The sequence below is a fragment of the Scardinius erythrophthalmus genome (assembly GCF_964197995.2).
Source record: "Scardinius erythrophthalmus genome assembly, chromosome: 12".
Lineage (NCBI taxonomy): Eukaryota > Metazoa > Chordata > Actinopteri > Cypriniformes > Leuciscidae > Scardinius > Scardinius erythrophthalmus.
The window spans coordinates 3,532,765-3,556,023 of NC_138232.1; the positions used below are offsets into that span (position 1 = coordinate 3,532,765).

A 23,259-nucleotide genomic window follows, 5' to 3' on the forward strand; every position below is an offset into this window, starting at 1 on the left:
ATGACAAAATGTACATTTTTGGGTGAACTATCCCTTTAATCTTGTCCATTAATTAGTTATACATGCTCTAATGCTTCTTATTAAAATACAGTCTAGTTTTTAAATCTCAAAAATGTATGTGAAGTAGGGTGAAATCGCACCCAGAAATGAGGGAATACACGTTTTCTACCCGAGAGAACAGTCAAATTGCTTTATTTTCATTTGTCTGGGTGGGCTATAGCATCTCACGGCCTCAATAAACAACCCAGAGTCGCAGCCAGCGCTTAAAATAACACCTAGACCAAGCCCTGAGGAGTCTGGGTAACGACTCCAATCCCCAGGGTCATATTTCAGACCTGAGAGCTCAGGAATGATGGGATTGGGGGAGGGCGGTAGTGTCCTGGCTGGGCCATGGACCAATCACACGTCCAGCTGGCTGCTGTTAGTGTGAAACATTAGCAGTATATTGCTCTTCTCTGGTGATGTGAGCTATGAAAAAACCCTCATCAGCCACAGTTGAGACAGATATAAGCATCATTTACACTGCAGTGTTGCCTGTGGGTATTTGCATTCTTTGTTGATGGTTATTGAAGATGGAAATCTGAAAATAATGGCTTGAAGCTCAAATGGAAAAATACTCAAAGATAGTGTCAGAGAAAAGGCGAGGCAAGGCAAGTTTATTTATATAGCACATTTCATACACTATGGCAATTCAAAGTGCTTTGCATAGAAAGGAATAAAACTAATCACAAAATAAAATCAAGGAAAATTAAAACAGTTATTCATAATGCTTTACATAGAAAGGAATTAAAATACCACACTATGGCAATTCAAAGTGCTTTGCATAGAAAATAAGCACAAAATAAAAGCAAGGGGAAATTAAAACAGTTATAAAAGAAATTAAAAGAAACAAATAATTTCAAATTCCTTGTGAGCAGTAAGCAATTGTAAGCATATAATATGGAAAAATGTTGGATGAGGGAATTTTTATACTTTTATACTTTTTATACTGTAAGAAAAAACAAGTAATAAAAACTCAGTGAGTGTTTTAGCGCAATTTTCTCACGTCATGGGATAACAACACTAAGAGATAGTAAATCTTTTCCTGGATTTTTTTTGTGCGTTCCCGAGATTAGGCCTTCCTTAACATAATGCCGAAAACCCGAAGTCTCTAGGTCAGGGGTGCCCAATCCTGCTCCTGCCGATCGACTGTCCTGCACAGTTCATCTCCAACCCTAATCAAACACACCTGCCTTTAATTTTCAAGTGATCCTGAAGACCTTAATTGGTTGTTTCAGGTCAGCCCGGTCTCACCCCAAAACGTCACATACTGACGCGTCTTGACCAAACGGCAATATACGACGAAAAGGGTACCCCTAAAACGTCCATATGAGACGAAGACATAAGCGCACCAGCAGCGCCTCTTAGCGGTACCCTAACGCATACCTAAACCTACCCATAACCCGAATAGTCACATACGGATGTTTTAGGGGTACCCTTTTCGTCGTATATTGCCGTTTGGTCAAGACGCGTCAGTATGTGACGTTTGGGGGTGAAACTGTGTTATTCAGGTGTGTTTGATTAGGGTTGGAGATGAACCGTGCAGGACAGTCGATCACCAGGAGCAGGATTGGGCACCCCTGGTCTAGGTGGTCTGGTTGAGGAGTAGATAGAAGTGCAAGATTGGTGCGCACAGACAGAACAGAAATCATGAGTTAACAATCGCAATTTTGTCCGATGGAAAATTGCGCTAAAAAATTTATGTAAAATAAATAAATAAATAAATATATATATAAATATATATATATATATATATATATATATATATATATATATATATATACACACATGTATACTATTTGGGGAAAAAAATCCATGTAAAAAATAAATATATATATATATATATATATATATATATATATATATATTAGGGCTGTCAATCGATTAAAATTTTTAATCAATTAATCGCATGATTGTCATGAGTTAACTCGTGATTAATCGCACATTTTTTTATTTGTTCTAAATGTACCTTAAATTTATACTTTTCAAGTTTGTAATACTCTAATCAACGTGGGCATGGATAAATATAGATGCTTTATGCAAATGTATGTTTATTATTGAAACCATAGTCAACCTAGAGCATGAAGACGAGACATGTTTCAAAGGTCATAGATGTTTTTCAAAGAACTTGTTCATGTCTATTAGACATGTAGAAAGAACAAAGAAATACAAGGTTCCCATTACTTCTCTTTCTTTGCACTGAGCAATTTACTAACACAAACATGTTTAGATTTTTGCATGACAGGGCAGCTCTTCTGAAAATGCTAAATGTATATTTATTATTTGGCTACATTATAGTTTGTCTCTCTCTGTGCCCATTTTGATGAAGCTAAATTCTCAATAAAACTGTTTTCATTGGTATATTTTACTGTTTCTGTTGTCAAACAACGGAATGAATATGAAATGGTGACTGAAACGCAACCCATTAAGACATAACCAGCTCTCTCTTCCAAGATGTTAATCTGCACAAAAATCCTGATAATCGAGCCGTCGTCTGATGAAATCAAATACACATAAGATAAACACAATATCTGTTTTGCGATTTCGGCTATACTTGCATGTAAAATTAGAGAAGCAACATCATATCTGTGTTTAACTGAATTAAAGCGCTGCTCCTCTCTCCAGCGCGAGAGGCAGAGAGAGAGAGAGAGAGCGAGAGAGAGAGAGAGGCGCGCGCGTGATGGGAGAGCACCGGCGGTACCGGTAGATTCTCAGAAACAAGGTTTGGGCGCTTTGTTGAAGGGAAAAAAATCGCTAAATGGGTCTGCAATGTCGCTAAGTTGGCAACACTGTGTATCTCCATTTCTCCAACTAGGTTTTGGGCCACGGGTCAAACAGAAAATACGCGCTGCGTTAGATCGAGCGTTAAAAAAAATAGTGCCGTTAATATGATTTTGCGTTAACGCGTTATTAACGCGCTAACTTTGACAGCCCTAATATATATATATATATATATATATACAGTGCTATGCATAAGATTAGACACCCATGCTAAAGTTGACTAAAAATTCACATCTTTTGGAAATTGAACTTAATGCCTTAATTTAAAAAAATTGGAAAAATCTAACCTTTAAGGACACCAATTTTCTTTGTGAATGAATAATGTATCATAAATAAATAATGTTCTTCCTTAAAATACAGGGTGCATAAGTGAGTACACCCCTATGTTAAATTCCCATAGAGGCAGGCAGATTTTTATTTTTAAAGCCAGTTACTTCATGGATCCAGGATACTATGCATCCTGATAAAGTTCCCCTGGCCTTTGGAATTAAAATAGCCCCACATCATCACACACCCTTCACCATACCTAGATATTGGCATGGGGTACTTTCCATAAGATCATCTCTCAATGCAAATCAAACCAGCTATTAGGCTAACTGAAATAAAACCATGCCAATCTCTAGGTATGGTGAAGGCTATGTGATGATGTGGGGCTATTTTAATTCCAAAGGCCAAGGGAACTTTATCAGGATGCATAGTATCCAATGCATTTATTGAGTATATATATATATATATATATATATATATATATATATATATATATATATATATATATATATATATATATTTAATAGCATTCAGTTCATCAAACATTCATGTGCCTTTATACCCACAGTACAAGACCAGTATTAGACTTAACATGTACGTTTCATTGTTCCCCACACTGACCTTTCAGGGCGACGCTGATGCAGGAGGAGCCTGTGGTGGAGAGGCGCACTGGTGGAGTCTCGGGTGGATGAGCTCCCAGAACCCTCTTCAGATGACTGAGGCTGTAGCTGTAGATGGAGTCCTGAGAGAGGCCGAGACTGGAGCTCGGGTCCACCACCGATAAATACTCCTGCAGAGACACAGCGAGAGGAGAAGCATGTGCATGTTTTATTTCATGTGTGCTGTCCCTCAGAAGACTGTAGGTGGCACTCACTTTAAAAGCCTGGATAACTGCAGAGTCTAGAGCAAACCAGTCTGTCCGCCCGCTGATTTTAACCGTGCCGATGAAGAACTCCAGCTGTTTCACCTCCTGTGAATGAGTTTTAAAAGTTAGAGCAGGGCAGAAGGTCGTTTATGGTTAGTAAAACAACACATTTATTTAAATAATCATAATTAATTTTTTAAATATTGAAAAAATATATGTATATATTTTTTTTACACTACTTTACAACATTTTAAAAATATAACAAACAATAACATAGTATTCAGTAGCTTTGTTATACCTAAAATGCTATAACTTTCGTTATAACTAAAAGTGATTTTTTTTCTCTGTTAACTGAAATAAAATCAAATTTAAATGTTAGATTAAAAACTTTAAAGGGATACTTCACCTCTGGGAAGATGAATGTGTATTTAAAATAGGTCATTTAAGTAGAAGAAATGTGGAGAAATTTTTGAATTTGGAGCTTTCTAGACTGAGAAAAGCCAGAAAATGTATTTTTGGCTTATGTGGATGAAAGACAACAACTCCCAGAATGCACTTGCTTCGCTGCCTTAGGAGGCCACGCCTACCGGTTAGAGAGCACAGTTGAAAACAACAAGGCTAGCCTAAGTAAGTGATGAGTTTGCCAGGGATTTAGAGACCCAAAATGTCCGGGATCCGGCTTTTGCGTTCTACAGTCGCCATTCATTATGTTTACTGTGGCGAGCAGGACGAGGCTGACGGCCGCGGGAGAATGGCGCGAGGCCGGTGGCTTCATTACTGAGACGCGCCGGGTCTCGCATCTCTCACGGAGGAGCGGGAATTTTCTTAGCAATGTTAAAACGCACATCAACCGATTACTTGTTTAGCGTTCATGTAAACACTACAGTCAGATTCACCGATCGGAATTAATTCAGTTAACGTTAGATTGAAACGAGAGGTGTGCATGGAAACAATGAATGGCGACCGCAGAACGCAAAAGCTGAATCCCGGACATTTTTAACAGTCTCGCCCGCCGGACAAGTCCGGGAAAAGGAAGATGGTAACCCCTACTTACTCAGCTTTCTCCTATTATTCAGCTTTCTCCACAGAACAAGAGCATGCTAGCTTAGCTTCCAAAGAAAGACGGCTGACACTGTGTGTACATTCTGTGAGTGAGATCCCTCCCTCTATGGGCGGGTTGAAAACATGCGGAACAACGCCATCTACTGGCTGTAGTCTTTAGCCTCTGGACAGAAAATCCTCCGATGACGCAAAATGACGATTTTTGCGTCATCGGAGGATTTTTTCCAGACAAAAAATACATAAATCTCTTGTCTCAGGGGGATATGAGGGGGGAAAGCATGGTAATTCGAAAATACTACAGGTTTTCTACTAATACAAAGCTTAATGCTAAATCCTGAAGTAACCCTTTAACTAAAATTAGAAATGTTGCTTTGGAAACTAACTGAACTAAAATACGCTGAAGTACCTAAACTAAAACACTTTAAAAAAATAAAAAAATAAATAAATAAATAGGAATATTATAAAAACACAAAAAATAATACAAAAAAACAAAAGCACATAACAAATTGAGTAAAACTCAAATTAAAATTGAAAACACAAATAAAAGCTTCAAAATATTAATAAATACTATAATAGTATTATAAATGTTAAATGGCATAATGTAACACTGATTTTCAGTACAGTCCTGTAAGTGGCTCGTCCAATCAGAATTTGAATCTGAAGTACACACTTTATAATGTACAGTATATGAGCTGCTGACTCATCAGTATGAAGATGCTCGTGTAAAGCACTCACGTCTTTGAATAGGTGCTGATTGGGTATGCGAATCAACACTCTGACGAGACTTTCGTCCTTCTGCAAAGTTGTGGTGGGGCTTTGAAAGACATCTATGAGATTAAAGTAAGAGTTCAGAATTTAAGGCCGACTGGATGTGAAAAATCCACATTTTGTGCATGAAATGTGTGTGTGAGAATGTGTCACCAGGGTAAGGCTCATTCTGTCCTGAAGTTTTGCTGAAAGATGATACAGATTGTCGTGGTGATGAGACGCCCAATGAGCCGAGGCCTGAAGACTGGGAGGCGGAGCTTGGGGGTCTGGAGGAGGGGCCACCCGTCTTCAGCTGGTCGTTCTCTGCCTTCAGGTTTTCTACCGTAACCTGACAATGCATTTATTGAGGGATTTAAAATCGGAAGTTGCAGTCATTTTTTCTTCCCTACTGTGACAGAATTAAACGGCTTTTTAAACAAGGAAAAAATTTTGGGATTTTTGGATCGTTTCCCTCATTTGATATCTCATGTGAGTGACAGGTTGTATATATGAGATGCGCTGATGATGTAAGACTTGTGTTTTACTGTTTTTCTTAGCCTGTCCAGTTGAACCCACTCGATACGATGCTGCTACATTGTTCATTAAAAGCACTGCAGAAATAGAGAAGGTTCAATGCAGAGAAGATCTTAGTTTCGTCAAAACCGAACCAAACCGTTCACACAGAACGCGTTTTCTGTGCTGCTTTTCCATTGCTTTCTATGCAAACAGGCGCTAGACGGACATTTTTGAACATTACACTAGAGCCGCATGTTTAGAAAGTTATGTAAAGTTAAAAGAACTTCTCATTCCACTGCATCTCATGTTTTTAAAAGCAAAAATGTTCTCTGTGTGATCAGTGCTTCGTCTCTTTGTACTAATCTATGCATAAATACAAGATGCTGTTTTGTTCATAGCTGCTTATTCAAATTATGAAATTATATTTGATTTATAAACGTTAAGTTTAAATGTTATGCACTTTTTTTGTACAGACAGTGCATTCATATTTTGCTCATTGCGCCCTCTTGTGGCCTCATATGGAATGATTTTCCGGACTTTTTTCAAAAGGAATTGCAAATTGTATTTGCAATTGCGTTTTCAAATTGTGGACGCATAAAATGTGACATAATCCAAACGCAAATGCAAATCGCGCATTACCGTTTGCATGTTCGTTTAAGCGAACGCACAGTGACTGCCAAATTTAAAATGGAAATGCAAAGTCCGTTTGCAACTGTGTTTACCATATCTTACGAGTCTTGACCCTGTCATATTTAAATAGCAATTTCAATTACCACGTCTGCTTTTTCACTTTCTCAGCGTCGCGTATGTAGCCAGCCAAAACTCAAATGAAATCGCAATTCCCTAGTATTTCCATTTCCGATGCCTTACACGGAAACCTGTCAATCAGCGTCAAGGGTGGGATTATGCTATGGGGCGTGTTCGTGTTGGGACGTGACGTCACTCACAGTCGACGGTTAAGAGGTGATGCCCTGAACAGACAGATGCCGATTTACTTTAAACAATGGAGTTGGTGAAATTGTGGAGGACCTTATGATGCTCGCGCAGCAAGTTGATGACAGTACATCCTCTACAGATGTCCTCTTACTCAGAAGCCATTTCATTTTGGATAAGTTAAATGTTTTCGTGGCCTTGACCAACAGCAACATCAGTAATGTTGTCTTCGCCAACCTCAGTGAAGTAGCTAGGCTTTTGTGAAGGACAGGACAACTAAAGAACCTGGACGTCCTTTACTGGACATACCACAAGAGATGAGTGTCGGTGCTAGCTCTCACCCTTTCAAATAAGTGTTCTCAATTTGCGAAATTCAATAAAAATGCTGTCTGTTGCAGTTAAACCTGTGTGTGTGTGTGTCACTAGCGGCGCAGGATTTTGAATGTAGGTGGGCCTCCAGAAAACTGGATGGGCCAGTTAAAATAAGCCAAAAAAAAAAAAAAAACGGTTCCCCTTCATCTCCGTTTCAGCGCTTTTCTGCGCCACTGAGGACAGCAACTAACTAGCCTACCTGAATTTAATGCATATAGCATAGGTTTAAAAAACAAACCGGATATGTTTTGCTGCTTTTTTAATACAATTACAATTTAATTTAATGTATTGTTTAATACAATTATAGGCCTATTATTTTTTTAGTTTATTAACAGCAACAACAGCTGTAAAGATGAAGTTGACGATCTCCATATAGTGAACGCGCCTATAGAGAGAAATGCACATCATGGATTACATAATCAGAGAGTAGCCTTTTTCTTTTCGTTTTAAATTGTTAAAAAGACATTTTGGGCTTAAGATATATTTCATGTCTGTGAGGCATACGTTAAGTTTCGTTAAGTTAGGATGAGATGCGCTCCTGATCACGAGCAATGCAATGAGCGGTCATCCATGATTTTATTGTCTGCTATATTTCCTGCTTATTTATTAAATCCAGGCAATAAAAAAATTATTGGTTGATAAAAAAAAATATTAAAATTAAGATACAATTTATACAAAACGAAAAAGGCTTTCTACAAAACAAAACGTGGTCAAAATCATGTCTGACCCACATCTCTCGATATGCGCATCCTATCTTACTCGTGCGGTTCACTTTTCATAATCAACATGAAAAAATAACATTATAATATTTTAACAAATATGAAACTAAATGAGCTTATTTAATGGCTACAACACGTATAGTATACAGACTCTCTATTTGTACAAATTGCTGCACATTCATTTTATTCTGAATTTTGCACGCATTTAAAGGCATTTGTTTGCATGCATAGTAAAACATATCTGCAACATTTATCAAGTTCACTGATAATTATGCCTGATAATTATGAGAGAGAGAGAGAGAGAGAGAGAGAGAGAGAGAGAGAGAGAGAGAGAGAGAGAGAGAGAGAGAGAGAGAGAGAGAGAGAGAGAGAATGTTTGTTCCACTTTACATTTATGGTGTAGTCAATTTGTTTAGATTTATGTGGGATTTAATCATTTTAAATTAATCTCAACTGTGAAATGGACAAAAACAAGATTATACATAGGCTACTTTCAGACCAGTTAAATCAAACCCAGGTTTTTTTGTGTGTTTAGACAAATAATGTTACAAAAGTCACAAAATTCCATGACACTGAGATAAGGGAGATATGTTTTTTTGAATGGGGGGAAAATATCAAATGAGATCCAAACAGAACCCAAAGACAACATGAGGGTTTAAGAAATATTCATTTTAAACTAAACCAAAACCAAATCTTTATCTCAGTGTCATGGAATTTTGTGACTTTTGTTACATTACCTACATCTGTAGAGGATGTACTGTCATCAACTTGCTGCGCGAGCATCATAAGGTCCTCCACAATTTCACCAACTCCATTGTTTAAAGTAAATCGGCATCTGTCTGTTCAGGGCATCACCTCTTAACCGTCGACTGTGAGTGACGTCACGTCCCAACACGAACACGCCCCATAGCATAATCCCACCCTTGACGCTGATTGACAGGTTTCCGTGTAAGGCATCGGAAATGGAAATACTAGGGAATTGCGATTTCATTTGAGTTTTGGCTGGCTACATACGCGACGCTGAGAAAGTGAAAAAGCAGACGTGGTAATTGAAATTGCTATTTAAATATGACAGGGTCAAGACTCGTAAGATATGGGAAACACAGTTGCAAACGGACTTTGCATTTCCATTTTAAATTTGGCAGTCACTGTGCGTTCGCTTAAACGAAAATGCAAACGGTAATGCGCGATTTGCATTTGCGTTTGGATTATGTCACATTTTATGCGTCCACAATTTGAAAACGCAATTGCAAATACAATTTGCAATTCCTTTTGAAAAAAGTCCGGAAAATCATTCCATAGTCTCAGGATACAAGCCAAAAGCTCTTCCCCTAACTGAAATCATGCTCTTTTTCTACATTTGAGCCCCTAATTAACTCTGTTCGTGACTCTGTATTGGCAGATACTCAGTATTCAATGACTCGGATCGGATCACACACACACACACACACACACACACACACACACACACACACACACACACCTGCATGTTGGTCATGGCCTCCTGAAGCTGCTCCAGCTGATGTGCGGAGCTCAGAGCCTCCAAACGGATGTCCGTCAGCTTGCGCTCTTTCTCCCATAGTTCAGTGCGTAACACTGACACCACTTTCTCTTCATGCTCAGTCTCCTCAGGCCCTTCGCACGATCTGCCGTGAACACAAGTAAAGCTTACATAACATGATGTATATATCAAATCATCACTTAAGACATGATGTTCATAATGTGGCAACCGTTGCATGTCCTACCCTAATGTTGAAGTTGAGGCCTTTGCGGGGACATTGTCCACAATATGGTGTATTTTGGGTGAAGATGGGGCGGATGTGACCGGGGTTGCGATCTCCTCTATATCTGCGTATGGAGCTTTGGAACCCTTTTTACTGAAGGCCTTGTTGAAGGAGCTCCGCAACTACATGTGGAGGAGAAATCAAAGTTTAACAAAAGCAACTCATTTATATTGAGTCTGTCTCATAACAAATATAAAGTGTTATATAAATATAAAGTGTTAGTGTAGTAGATGGTTTGGATTCGTGACAGGCATGTATATGATTTCAAGTGCTTGTGATGGCGTATGCATTAAGACTCTTAAGAATTAGTTTTTGCTCTTTGTTTTCAAGCAAAGCATTTAACTAGCATTAGTACAGTAGCACATATCAAACTGAATGCATGTCTATTTCTCAGCAGTGTTGTTGTTAACTAAACTAAACTAAATTATGAATAAATAGTATATTATAAATAGATAATAAATATTATATTAATAAATAGTAGTATAAAGAATATATATAATATAATAGTGGCATAAAGAAATAAATAGTATATTAATAATATGGTGTTTACCCTGCAAAAGTTCACAGTAGAAGTCTCAGGCATTAGTTATGACAGTGTTACTCACAAAGCACAAATCAACCAGTTGAAGAATGCATGAAATGATGGAGAGTAGTAGGACACTTGGATCATCATGTGCTAAGATTTTCAGTCAATATGTCTAATAATTGTATATTGTATTGCATACTACTGAAACACACATTCATCCATTAAATATGGCAGATTCTAAACCTGAAAGCATAATTTTCTGAATTATTGACTGAGTTTATGTCCATATAATACATAAACGATGAAGATATTGATTGTTTCTTTAGATGCTGATGTGATGGATGCGGATGGGATGGGGTGGGCTGGGTAAATTACTCACCTCGTAGACCTTTAAAATAGGGAGCAGGGAAGCATAGGAAAGAGATCACAGTCATGCTCAATTGCAATGTTGGAACAGTGCTGTTCCCATGATGATAGCAAAATAATATACTACATATGGCATTTTTAACACTGAACCTAAAGATACTGAACCTAAAAACATAGGGATATGTTCACAACCTGATTGGTCGGCTTTTATAATGTATATTTCACAATGCTGTGTTCTGGGATAAATGCGCTCGTTGTATGTGCGTAGCTACATATGATGATGGTATTTAGACCAGCTGAGAACTCATGAAGAGCTTATAAAATGAGTAAAGGAGTCAAAACAGCGCCAGGAATCCCTCCGTCACACACACACACACACACACACACAGATCTGCAGTGAGGAGACGCGGTTCTGATGCCTGTACTGAACTGTGATGGGAAACATCGGCACTATGATGAGAAAAAAATAAGTATTTTTAAGCATTCTGTCCTTTTTGGGATATCATGTCCCATTTTTGGTTTGTTTACGTGTATTGGTCCGTGTTGCATTCATATTTCAAGTGAACCACCCCAGAGTTATTATTATTATGTGTTATTACCTCATTCAGGCGGTCTCAGAGCGATGGTTTTGGTGCGGATCCGAGCGCGACTGCAGTTCACATATGTCTTAACGAACCGAACCAAGGGAGAAGCGCACTAACAGAGCAATTACACCAGGGTTCGTTTTAATCCAACCAAACATGCCGAGTGTGAACACACCCTTAATGCTAATGGATGCATGTTAATAAACAACTGAATTACAAAAAAACCATAAACAATATACAAAAACATCTTATCCCTGCTGGAAAAAAACAGATCGTAGTAGTTTAAGGTGGCCAGACTGGTTTTGAGTTTGTTGCTGGACCAGCGATCCACCTTATTTTGCAACTCGTAAGCTATTTTCTTTGAATGTGCGACAATTTAAATTCATTTGTCGCTTATAGGTAAATAACTAGAAGAATAACAGTAATGCAGTAAACGGTAAACCTATTTGCGTTATAATTACAAAACAGTGTGTCTATAATTATGACAATAAATCTGAATAATATGACCACAAATACTAGTTTTCAATATCAAACAGATGTTTTTGTACAGCTACAATAACGAAGCAAATGACATTGGAAGCCTCGCACATTCAAGCTACAAATGGCCATCTATCCATTAGACATAATGTATATAGACATATATCCCATAAATGACCAGTCTGGACTGGTATTCCCTTCTCCTCACCCAGCTCTTCTTCTTCTTCTTCTTGGCCTCCTGTTCCTTCAGGCTGCCGGCGCTGGAGTGACTGGTGATGCTGTTCAGACTGGAGATGCTCTCAGACGAGTTCTGCCGGTCCATCTGCAGCTCTGGGAGAAAAATATAAGAAGAACAAAAGCTTTATGCATGAAATGATTAAATGTAAATGCAAATCTTGATCATTCTGAACTCAGACTTCCAAACCTTTGGGTGTGGTGTCGGCGGTATTGAGGGCCCCTTGCATGAGGGACTGGGCTTCTGTGTTCTTAGTCTTCAAGATATCTATGGTTTCCTTCAGGTCCTGTAGCTCAGAATCCTGAAATTACAAGGCAAAGTTAAACTTACTTAAGTTTACTCACCAAGGCTGCGTTTATTTGATCAAAAATACACTGTGATATTGTGAAATATTATTACAATTTAAAATAACTAATTTCTATCGATTTTAGATCTATTTTAAAATGTAATTTATATCTGTGATCAAAGCTGAATTTTCAGCATCATTACTCCAGGTAAAGGTACATTTATGCATATTTTAAAATAAATTATAATCCAGGCCTGTTGAAAGCTTGAATCTGATTGGCTGACGAACGTTCTAAGGTGTGCAGTTATTGTCAGGGAAACGCACGGCTAAAGTAGTTCCAGCAGGTCTTGACCGCATTACAGATCCATATCACTTCGCCAAATGATTTCAGTTATTTCAAAAGGTCTTTACAGTCTACAACAGCAAAAGAACCAAAACTCACAACGACACTGACCATGCATATACATATAGTTAACAATAGAATAAAACGAATTATTCCCATGTTATTTCCCCACAAAATTAAGTTTTATTATGTACGTTAACCACATAGCCTCTCTCTCCCGCTCAAACGCACACACAGAGTACAGACACACACTCACACAGAAATGTGTTGTTAGCACTGCGCTTTTATCAGTAAAATAGTTTAGCAACTTAAAAGCTACATGGCATTTCTCACTAGCGAGGTAATAACGGCACTGTTCTTGAAGCAGATAAACTTACAGTTTCGCTATTAGTAGAGACGCTGCTGCCCGAACACTGTTGAGAGACGCACAGATTCAGGTAATTTACACACGCTTAATCTCTCCCTCTCTAATAACTGCATTAATAACTGCATTAGTCTACTATCAAAGCCTCAAGCCTCCGTTACTAGCTCTAAAATGACGTTTTGGAATTAGCAACGGAGGCGTGGGATGAGATGCGTAAGTAATTAGTCCTTCACACAGGAGCGTTTTAATGACAAAAACCTGACAAAATCTTGAAATACATCATATGAACAATGTTCTCAGGACCGTTTAATTATTAGAAAATAATACAGAATAAATAATAATGCATTCTTTTTCTAATAATTCAATGACCCATCGTCAGTTATTCCTTACATATTATTTGCAAATAGTTTAAATTGATGAGGCTACTTAATAACTACATTCTTTTTTATTTTATTTATTCCCTTAAACACATTTTAATCATTTAATTCCTTTAAATAAAAAGACCAAAAACACCCCCCCCCCCCCCATGTTGAAGCCTTGCTGTAAACTGACCTTCTGCTCAGAAGTGACCGACAGACTCTGTAGTCGTGCTGTCATGAGGGCCAGACTCTGTTCAAACGCCGCCACCAGGTTGGCCTGCAGACAGGAACAGGTTAGTGTCTGACATACTGCATCATTACACAACACACACACACACACACACACACTCAGATGCGTGTGTCTCCATCTGGACGGGAGTGACGTGAAAGGACGGGAATCAAGAACAGCTGTTGAAATGGATGGATGGATGGATGGATGGAGGGTGAAGAGAGGATGACCTGCAGGCTGGAATTGACATAAACATGAGGTTGCCATATGACGACACACACGCTACAGAAGAGAGTGTGTGTGAACGAGACTATGGAATCATCCTGATAAAAAATACAATATCCACCATGCTTCTCACTCCGACTCCGGCTGCGCATGCTACTGCATCACAACTACACGTTTACATTTCCTGGAAAAACTCTCCCGCGTCATGCTAGGCTGTTGTGGCTGGTTACCAGGGTGTTTCTAGGTGGTTGCTATAGCGTGTTTTCAAGGTTGCTAAAGGTTTGCTATGCGGTGTCTAGGGTGTGATGGTTGGTTGCCAGGACATTGCTATGTGGTTGCTAAGGTGTTCTGGGTCATTATTAGTGTGCTATGCAATTGTCAGGGTTTTCTCATTGGTTGATAGGGTGCTATGGATAGTTGCTATGTGGTTAACAGGGTGTTGCTCGGTGGTTGCTTAGGTGTTCTCAATGGTTGCCAAGTGGTTGTTAGGATGTTATGGAAGGTTGCCACTGTATTGCTATGCTTTTGCTTGTGCTGAGTGTTTTTTACCATGTTGCTATGCAGTTGCAAGGGTGTTCGGTATGGTTACTAGGGTGTTGCTATGCGGTGTGTTCTGAGTGGTTATTAGTGCGTTGGATTTGCTATGTGGTTGCTAGGGTGTTATGAATGGTTGCCAGGGCATTGTTATGTGGTTAATAGAGTGTTGCTCAGTGGTTGCAAGAGCATTGCTAAATGGTGTTAGGTTGTTGTGAATGGTTTCCAGGGTGTTGCTATGTGGTTGTTAAGGTGTGCTAGCACATTAATTCTAGGTTGCTAGAGTGTTCTGGGTGGTTGTTAAGCAGTTGCTAGGGTATTGTAAGTGGTTTCAAAGATGTTCTGGGTGGACATACAAAGCACGAATGATGCAATACAAGTCACACACAAAATTTAAGATTCTTGGTTATGGGTTTGTTCAAATAAGCAAATGCAACTTTTAATCCTCAATTATTGCATTTGATATTATGTCAGTGTTTTCGGTTCCGGTTCCCACTTTCAGCACACAGGGTCAACACTATGACATCATCAGCATTAGGTCAGATGACCCCTAAAAAGCCACAGAGCAAACCCAAATAACTTCCACTTCACATTAGGGCTGGGCATTGACACAAATTTCACGATTTGATTTCGATTCACAAGCTTGCAATTCTATCCGTTTAAATTCAATTGATATCAGTTATTTTGGAAATATATAACATATGGCAAATTTTCTCTATGAAAAAAAAAATCTCAACTAATGCTGTAAACTACAGTATACTGGGTGTCAGTTGGCACTACATTACTATAATATTGAAGGTTAATATTAACTGATTTGTTTACAAACACAAGTGACACACAAGGAAGATTTTCATAATAAAGTTATAATATTAACTTTATAATTACATAATTATGTTTCTACTTTAAATTAGTTTTTTAAATTATAAACATTTAAATGGTGGCTGTCATTAAAGCTTGACGGATTTATTCAATCATACATTAAATAATGAAGAACATAATGAATATGTAACATGGTGCATATATTTAGCAAAATGCGCCTCACTAGAGTTATTTTTTTACCTAACTAAATGTGACATTACGTGACATATAGACCTTATTCAGGTATGAAAGTGAGGGATAGTTTTTAATTGCATCCGCTATAAAAAGCGGTATAAAGCTCCTAGATCACATTTAGTTTTCCACAGCTCATATAGTCTTTTTTTTTTGTCAACTTGTCTGAAAGAAAGATTTTTTGTTTCTCTGAAAGATATTTTTGCAGTGTTTCGTCAGCAGAACAATCCAAAAAACACATGAAATAACACTACAACCCAGTGAAGAGATGCATTCGCTTTCATTCCCGTTAAAAATAAATAAATAAAAAATGAAAATAATACCAAGACATGTAAGGCAAATTATATCACTCACAGATTAAATTGAATTTAATTGCAGGGGGGTTAATCCATATACTGTATGTTGCCAGTAATTTAGAGACTTTTAAGGCACTTTTTAAATTGGATTAAAATAAAAAAATTGAAATGCCTCAAAACATGGAGAAACTTTAACAAATCTACATTTGTGTAAATAAAACTTGGCTACAATCAACATATCACGGGATAGTAAAGTGTCCATCGAATGCGCACTTCAGAACCTCAGCAGAAGTAGTAGGACATCCAGCTGACTTTTTTATACTGTTTTACGCATATATACAAGCTTATCGCGACTTATTGGATGGGAGGCGTGATACAATGTTCTGTTCATTCATCATCTGAAAACAGCATATACTAAAATACCGATTCTTGTGACTTAGGAATCGATATCGGTTCATAAAAATGAGAATCGATTAAAATCGAGAAATCGATATTTTGTACCCAGCCCTACTTCACATCATCAGTCAGCGCCACACTAAGGGCAGGGAGGCCTTCGAGAAGCACACACACACACACACACACATGCAACAGCGAGTGACAGTCCAACAAACCTGGCCTGCCTGCAACAGCCAGAAACCCCAGGAACCAGTCCGTCACCGGAGGCCGGAGAGGACATCAGCCAGGGAGAGAGGGAGAGCGCTGTTAGGACTATAGGGCCACAACTCTCCGTCCCACACACACACTCACTCATATATGCACCGGGATCAGAAACAGGGCCCTCTGGAGGGGATTTACAGGAGCATTCTCACCTTCGGTTTCCACACATTTAAAGCACAATGTAGAGCCCTACTCAGACAGGACTACTTTTCCCTGAGGTGATTTGGTAAATTCATGCTTTATAGATGTACTTTGTGATTTTAATCCTGTTGGAATCACCCTGGGAAAACTAATCCTGTCTTCATGTGAGTGTCACTACAGTGTGTGACTGTATTGCTGAAGCAGCAGATCACTGCAGGGTGAGCTGAAAAGCAGGTTAGTGGGAGATTGCCGTGAGAAGTGATCAATTATTGACACCAGAGACAGCTGGATTTAAAACACTAGAAATAGTGTGATTATAAAGATCAACATTGCATGGCAACACTCGTTAATGAACTAATAATCCTGGGTTGACTGGGGAAACAAGCAATGATTATTGAAAAGTTTAGAAAAGTGGTAGAATATAGAAATGCCGGTGATGTGAGTGTCTGATAAACAAACAGCTACGACAACATATTATGGACATTTAAAGGGATAGTTCAACCAAAAATGAAAATTCTGTCATTAATTACTCACCCTCATGTCGTTCCAAACCCGTAAGACTTTCGTTCATCTTCGGATCACAAATGAAGATCTTTTTGATTGATGGATGTTTAAATGTGAATAAAAGCCTGAATTCAATCTGTTCATCATATAAAGTGATCGAGTCTCGTCAGAAAATTTGGACTAAACTACTCAATTCATATGGATTAGTTTTATGATCTCTTTATGAGCTTTTTGAAGCGTCAAAGTGGTAGTTGCTTAGCTGTCAGTGGAGGGACCGAAATCTCTCAGATTTCATCAAAAATATCTTCATTTGTGTTTTGAAGATGAACGAAAGTCTTAAGGGTTTGGACCGACGTGAAAGTGAGTAATAATGACAGAATTTTCTTATTTGGGCGAACTATACCGTACGTATACTATAACTAGTATGTATAAAGACTCAAATTGCTATAGCTATTTCGACACAATAAATGTGACTTGTATATAATATAAAATATGAAATAAAACAACAAATTTGAACATTTTCAATGAATAATATAAAAAACAGAGAAATGTGATAAAGAGATCGTTGTAAATGTATTAATTGAAAATAATACCAAGAAAATAGAATGCAGTAAAATAACCCTCATTTTTAAAATCTGCAATTGTGTGTGTATAGTGTGTGTTTGCACGTACATTTGCTGAGAGTTGTGTGGTCAGGCTGGCCACTTTATCCTGAGACGACTCGAGCTCACGCCTCAGTATCCGGATTTGCTGAGATGGAAAACAATACATATTCAGCACTATAGTACTTTCAAAACAGATATTTATGGTCAGCAAAAGATGGTTTAAGCTTAAAATGTACTGAAATTAGTATAAGAATCACTTAAAAAAGAGAACTATAATTGGTTGTTTTACATGTCTGGTTCTTGGCCAGAATGAGTTGCAGTGTGGATCAGACTATCAAACGTGAATATGAATGTTTTATATCTTGAGCAGAAAATATGAGGAAGCAAAGGATAAGGACAAGCTGACAACAGCGTCATAAGAAAAGCCTTACCTCTCCTTGAATTCTCTCTTCAGTCTGAGAGTACATGATACAGAAATGGAGATAAAGACCAAGAAAGGTGAGCAAGGACAGGAAAGAGAGAGGAGAAAAAGCCTGTGCGTTAAAGGGATAGTTCAACCAAAAAATGCCATCATTTACTCACCCTCATGTCGCTCCAAACCCATAAGACTTTCATTCATCTTCAGATCACAAATGAAGATCTTTTTAATGAAATCTGAATGATTTCTGTCCCTCTGCAACTACCACTTTGACGCTTCAAAAAATTCATAAAGAGAAGGTTTAGCCCAAATATTCTGAAGAGAAATGATCGCTTTATATGATGAACAGATTAAACTCAGGCTTTTATTCACATATAAACATTTATCAACTCACACATCAGAAGCTCAAACGTGATGCGTAACACGAGAATGAACCTCATTGGTTCTCACAGAAGCTCAAACGTGATGCGTAACACGAGAATGAACCTCATTGGTTCTTGCTGAAGCTCAAACATGATGCGTAACACGAGAATGAACCTCATTGGTTCTTGCTGAAGCTCAAACATGATGCGTAACACGAGAATGAACCTCATTGGTTCTTGCTGAAGCTCAAACATGATGCGTAACACGAGAATGAACCTCATTGGTTCTTGCTGAAGCTCAAACGTGCTGCGTAACACGAGAATGAACCTCATTGGTTCTTGCTGAAGCTCAAACGTGCTGCGTAACACGAGAATGAACCTCATTGGTTCTTGCTGAAGCTCAAACATGATGCGTAACACGAGAATGAACCTCATTGGTTCTTGCTGAAGCTCAAACGTGCTGCGTAACACGAGAATGAACCTCATTGGTTCTTGCTGAAGCTCAAACATGATGCGTAACATGAGAATGAACCTCATTGGTTCTTACAGAAGCTCAAACGTGATGCGTAACACGAGAATGAACCTCATTGGTTCTTGCTGAAGCTCAAACATGATGCGTAACACGAGAATGAACCTCATTGGTTCTTACAGAAGCTCAAACATGATGCGTAACACGAGAATGAACCTCATTGGTTCTTGCTGAAGCTCAAACATGATGCGTAACACGAGAATGAACCTCATTGATTCTCATACATCAAGTGAACATGCTTGAGCTTCCGTTTACCAAAACTGATGTGTGAGTTGATGAATGTTTATATGTGAATAAAAGCCTAAATTCAATCTGTTCATCATATAAAGTGATCGAGTCTCTTTAGAAAATTTGGACTAAACCGCTCTATTCATATGGATTAGTTTTATGATCTCTTTATGAACTTTTTGAAGCATCAAAGTGGTAGTTGCGTAGCTGTCAATGGAGGGACAGAAATCGCTCAGATTTCATTAAAAATATCTTAATTTGTGTTTCGAAGATGAATGAAAGTCTTACGGGTTTGGAACGACATGAGGGAGTAGATGATGACACAATTTTAATTTTTCTGTGAACTATCCCTTTAAGAGAAACTGCAAGAATTAAAGGGCCAGTCAGATCAGATGTTGTGCTGCATCCAATTTCATTCATAAGAATATGAATGTGTAGAATTTTCAGATTTATCTATATGATAAAGTTCAAGGTTGATTAACTTTGAGCTGGGAATTTTTCTTTTTCTATTTTAGCAACAAAAAACAAACTCTGACCAATAGAGGATCTAAACACCATTCGACATCATCATTTGAACAAATACAGAAATCAACCCAATTTCAACATCCTCATAAGTTTCTACTCACAGAATAGTTGGATGAGGCATTTGAGGCCAGAGACAGCACAGATCCATGAACTGAGAGAAAGAGAGCACAATGCATTTTTGCTTTATAACTGAAGTCAACATGAAACGCTGTTTGCAACCAATTACTCTTTAAAACATGTTATACATTCACATGAAACACGTAGAGACTTCACTGACGTTTAGAATAACATGCACTGAAGAATCGTTTCGATTTTATGACTGCAAGCATTCATTAGATATCTTGTTTGGCCATTGAACAGTGTTTGGTGTTGGTAATTGAAAATAAAGCTGAAATAAAATATTAATATTTGATGAGAAATATAAACTTATTAACTTATAACTTATAACTGAAATAAGTTTCAGCACTAAAACTACAAAAAAAATTGAAATAGAAAATAATAGCTAAATAGAACATTACATTGTTTTTATAAAAATGGCAAAAGCACCTAAAAAAAAGTTACTAAAACTAAAATGAAAACTTCAAAATTAATACTAAAATAGTAGAAAAATAAAAATAAAATAACACTGCTATTGAGCTATTAGTAAAAATGAGATTAAAAAACAGGTTGGTTTAACTCTCTATGCCCGTTAAAAGCAACAGGTAACACTTTTAAGTTAGAATGACTTCGTATTTATGTTTGCATGCATTTGAACAGTTTATTAGCAAAGTGAAGCATTTATCCACGTCCAATCAAATTGAGGGACAGGTACGGGACATTTCCTGTGGCTCACCGTCTTCACTCGGCTCTCTGAAGGATCCGGATCTCATCATGCTCTTCGGTCGGTCGGCCAGAGAGAGAGAGCTGCCCAGAGGAGAGGTCCCGTACAGCTCGTAGCCCATGTCATTCGCTGGGATGCTGTTGGATCGTGTGATTTGGGAACTCGGGATTGGCGCCACTGTGGAGAACGTCAAGGTGATTTATCTCAGTCATGTGATCAGGACTTACCTGTAAAATGAGAAGGTGTTTGACTTCACTTACCCACGTTGGTTGGCGGTGTTTTCCCTAGGAAGGGCTGTGTCACGTGTGTGGGTGAAGGAAGCTGAGGCGGGCTCTCCGCATCCGTCATGCTAGTGATGGTGTGGGAATGCCGGCGTTCCCTTCCTTCGCCATCGGACTGACCGCTGCCATAGCGACTGAGGAAGACAGTGTGACATATGTCAGAATCATCTTACATCGCATTGCTGTACTAGCTCATTTTAGATTAAATAAATGTACCTGAATCCTTTCTTGGGTAAGGTGTTCCTATCAGTTTGTAAACTGGGAGGGGTAGAGAGCAGCACATATAAATACCTCACCCCAAACCAGCACTGTTAGCATTACACTGATATCCAGTCCACAATCCATCTGAGAGTCTAACTCGTCTTTAGTTTATTCTTTCAGATGGTTTGCTCTTTGGCCAGTAGGGGGCGACTGGCTCACAGCAGATGACATGAGCATTCTTTTAATATTTTATTGTGCTCATTTGAAACATTAAGTGTGTACAGGAGTATAAGTGTACACAATTGATGTATATACAGTGCCTTGAGAAAGTATTCGGCCCCCTTGAACTTTTCGACCTTTTGCCACATTTCAGGCTACAAACATAAAGATATAAAACTGTAATTTTTTGTGAAGAATCAACAACAAGTGGGACACAATCATGAAGTGGAACGAAATTTATTGGATATTTCAAACTTTTTTAACAAATAAAAAACTGAAAAATTGGGCGTGCAAAATTATTCGGCCCCTTTACTTTCAGTGCAGCAAACTCTCTCCAGAAGTTCAGTGAGTATCTCTGAATGATCCAGTGTTGACCTAAATGACTAATGATGATAAATAGAATCCACCTGTGTGTAATCAAGTCTCCGTATAAATGCACCTGCTCTGTGATAGTCTCAGAGGTCCGTTTAAAGCACAGAGAGCATCATGAAGAACAAGGAACACACCAGGCAGGTCCGAGATACTGTTGTGGAGAAGTTTAAAGCCGGATTTGGATACAGAAAGATTTCCCAAGCTTTAAACATCCCAAGGAGCACTGTGCAAGCGATAATATTGAAATGGAAGGAGTATCAGACCACTGCAAATCTACCAAGACCCGGCCGTCCCTCTAAACTTTCAGCTCATACAAGGAGAAGACTGATCAGAGATGCAGCCAAGAGGCCCATGATCACTCTGGATGAACTGCAGAGATCTACAGCTGAGGTGGGAGACTCTGTCCATAGGACAACAATCAGTCGTATACTGCACAAATCTGGCCTTTATGGAAGAGTGGCAAGAAGAAAGCCATTTCTTAAAGATATACATAAAAAGTGTCGTTTAAAGTTTGCCACAAGCCACCTGGGAGACACACCAAACATGTGGAAGAAGGTGCTCTGGTCAGATGAAACCAAAATCGAACTTTTTGGCAACAATGCAAAACGTTATGTTTGGCGTAAAAGCAAAACAGCTCATCACCCTGAACACACCATCCCCACTGTCAAACATGGTGGTGGCAGCATCATGGTTTGGGCCTGCTTTTCTTCAGCAGGGACAGGGAAGATGGTTAAAATTGATGGGAAGATGGATGGAGCCAAATACAGGACCATTCTGGAAGAAAACCTGATGGAGTCTGCAAAAGACCTGAGACTGGGATGGAGATTTGTCTTCCAACAAGACAATGATCCAAAACATAAAGCAAAATCTACAATGGAATGGTTCACAAATAAACATATCCAGGTGTTAGAATGGCCAAGTCAAAGTCCAGACCTGAATCCAATCGAGAATCTGTGGAAAGAACTGAAAACTGCTGTTCACAAACGCTCTCCATCCAACCTCACTGAGCTCAAGCTGTTTTGCAAGGAGGAATGGGCAAAAATTTCAGTCTCTCGATGTGCAAAACTGATAGAGACATACCCCAAGCGACTTACAGCTTTAATCGCAGCAAAAGGTGGCGCTACAAAGTATTAACTTAAGGGGGCCGAATAATTTTGCACGCCCAATTTTTCAGTTTTTTCTTTGTTAAAAAAGTTTGAAATATCCAATAAATTTCGTTCCACTTCATGATTGTGTCCCACTTGTTGTTTATTCTTCACAAAAAATTACAGTTTTATATCTTTATGTTTGAAGCCTGAAATGTGGCAAAAGGTCGAAAAGTTCAAGGGGGCCGAATACTTTCGCAAGGCACTGTATATATATATATATATATATATATATATATATATATATATATATATAATATAAATATATATATATAAATTGAGAAGGTTGAGAA

General features: G+C 38.3%; 1 protein-coding gene across 5 annotated transcripts in view; it reads right to left on the bottom strand.

The window, feature by feature from the left end:
- nav1b (neuron navigator 1b) overlaps positions 1 to 23,259 on the bottom strand; it is a 91,758-nt gene that overhangs the window by 10,929 nt on the left and 57,570 nt on the right. For 2 of the 5 annotated variants that reach the window (XM_081381647.1, XM_081381644.1), the window contains 15 exons: positions 21,246 to 21,287; positions 21,009 to 21,163; positions 20,761 to 20,925; positions 20,030 to 20,079; positions 17,934 to 18,011; positions 13,819 to 13,902; positions 13,280 to 13,315; positions 12,463 to 12,574; positions 12,247 to 12,368; positions 10,047 to 10,207; positions 9,785 to 9,947; positions 5,936 to 6,110; positions 5,750 to 5,841; positions 3,962 to 4,057; positions 3,709 to 3,877 (listed from right to left, as the gene is read on the bottom strand). In XM_081381647.1, coding sequence (XP_081237773.1) covers positions 3,709 to 3,877; positions 3,962 to 4,057; positions 5,750 to 5,841; positions 5,936 to 6,110; positions 9,785 to 9,947; positions 10,047 to 10,207; positions 12,247 to 12,368; positions 12,463 to 12,574; positions 13,280 to 13,315; positions 13,819 to 13,902; positions 17,934 to 18,011; positions 20,030 to 20,079; positions 20,761 to 20,925; positions 21,009 to 21,163; positions 21,246 to 21,287 — 1,700 coding nt within the window. The remainder of the gene's footprint in view (positions 1 to 3,708; positions 3,878 to 3,961; positions 4,058 to 5,749; positions 5,842 to 5,935; positions 6,111 to 9,784; positions 9,948 to 10,046; positions 10,208 to 12,246; positions 12,369 to 12,462; positions 12,575 to 13,279; positions 13,316 to 13,818; positions 13,903 to 17,933; positions 18,012 to 20,029; positions 20,080 to 20,760; positions 20,926 to 21,008; positions 21,164 to 21,245; positions 21,288 to 23,259) is intronic. The other 3 variants (XM_081381648.1, XM_081381645.1, XM_081381646.1) reach the window with 2 other exon arrangements.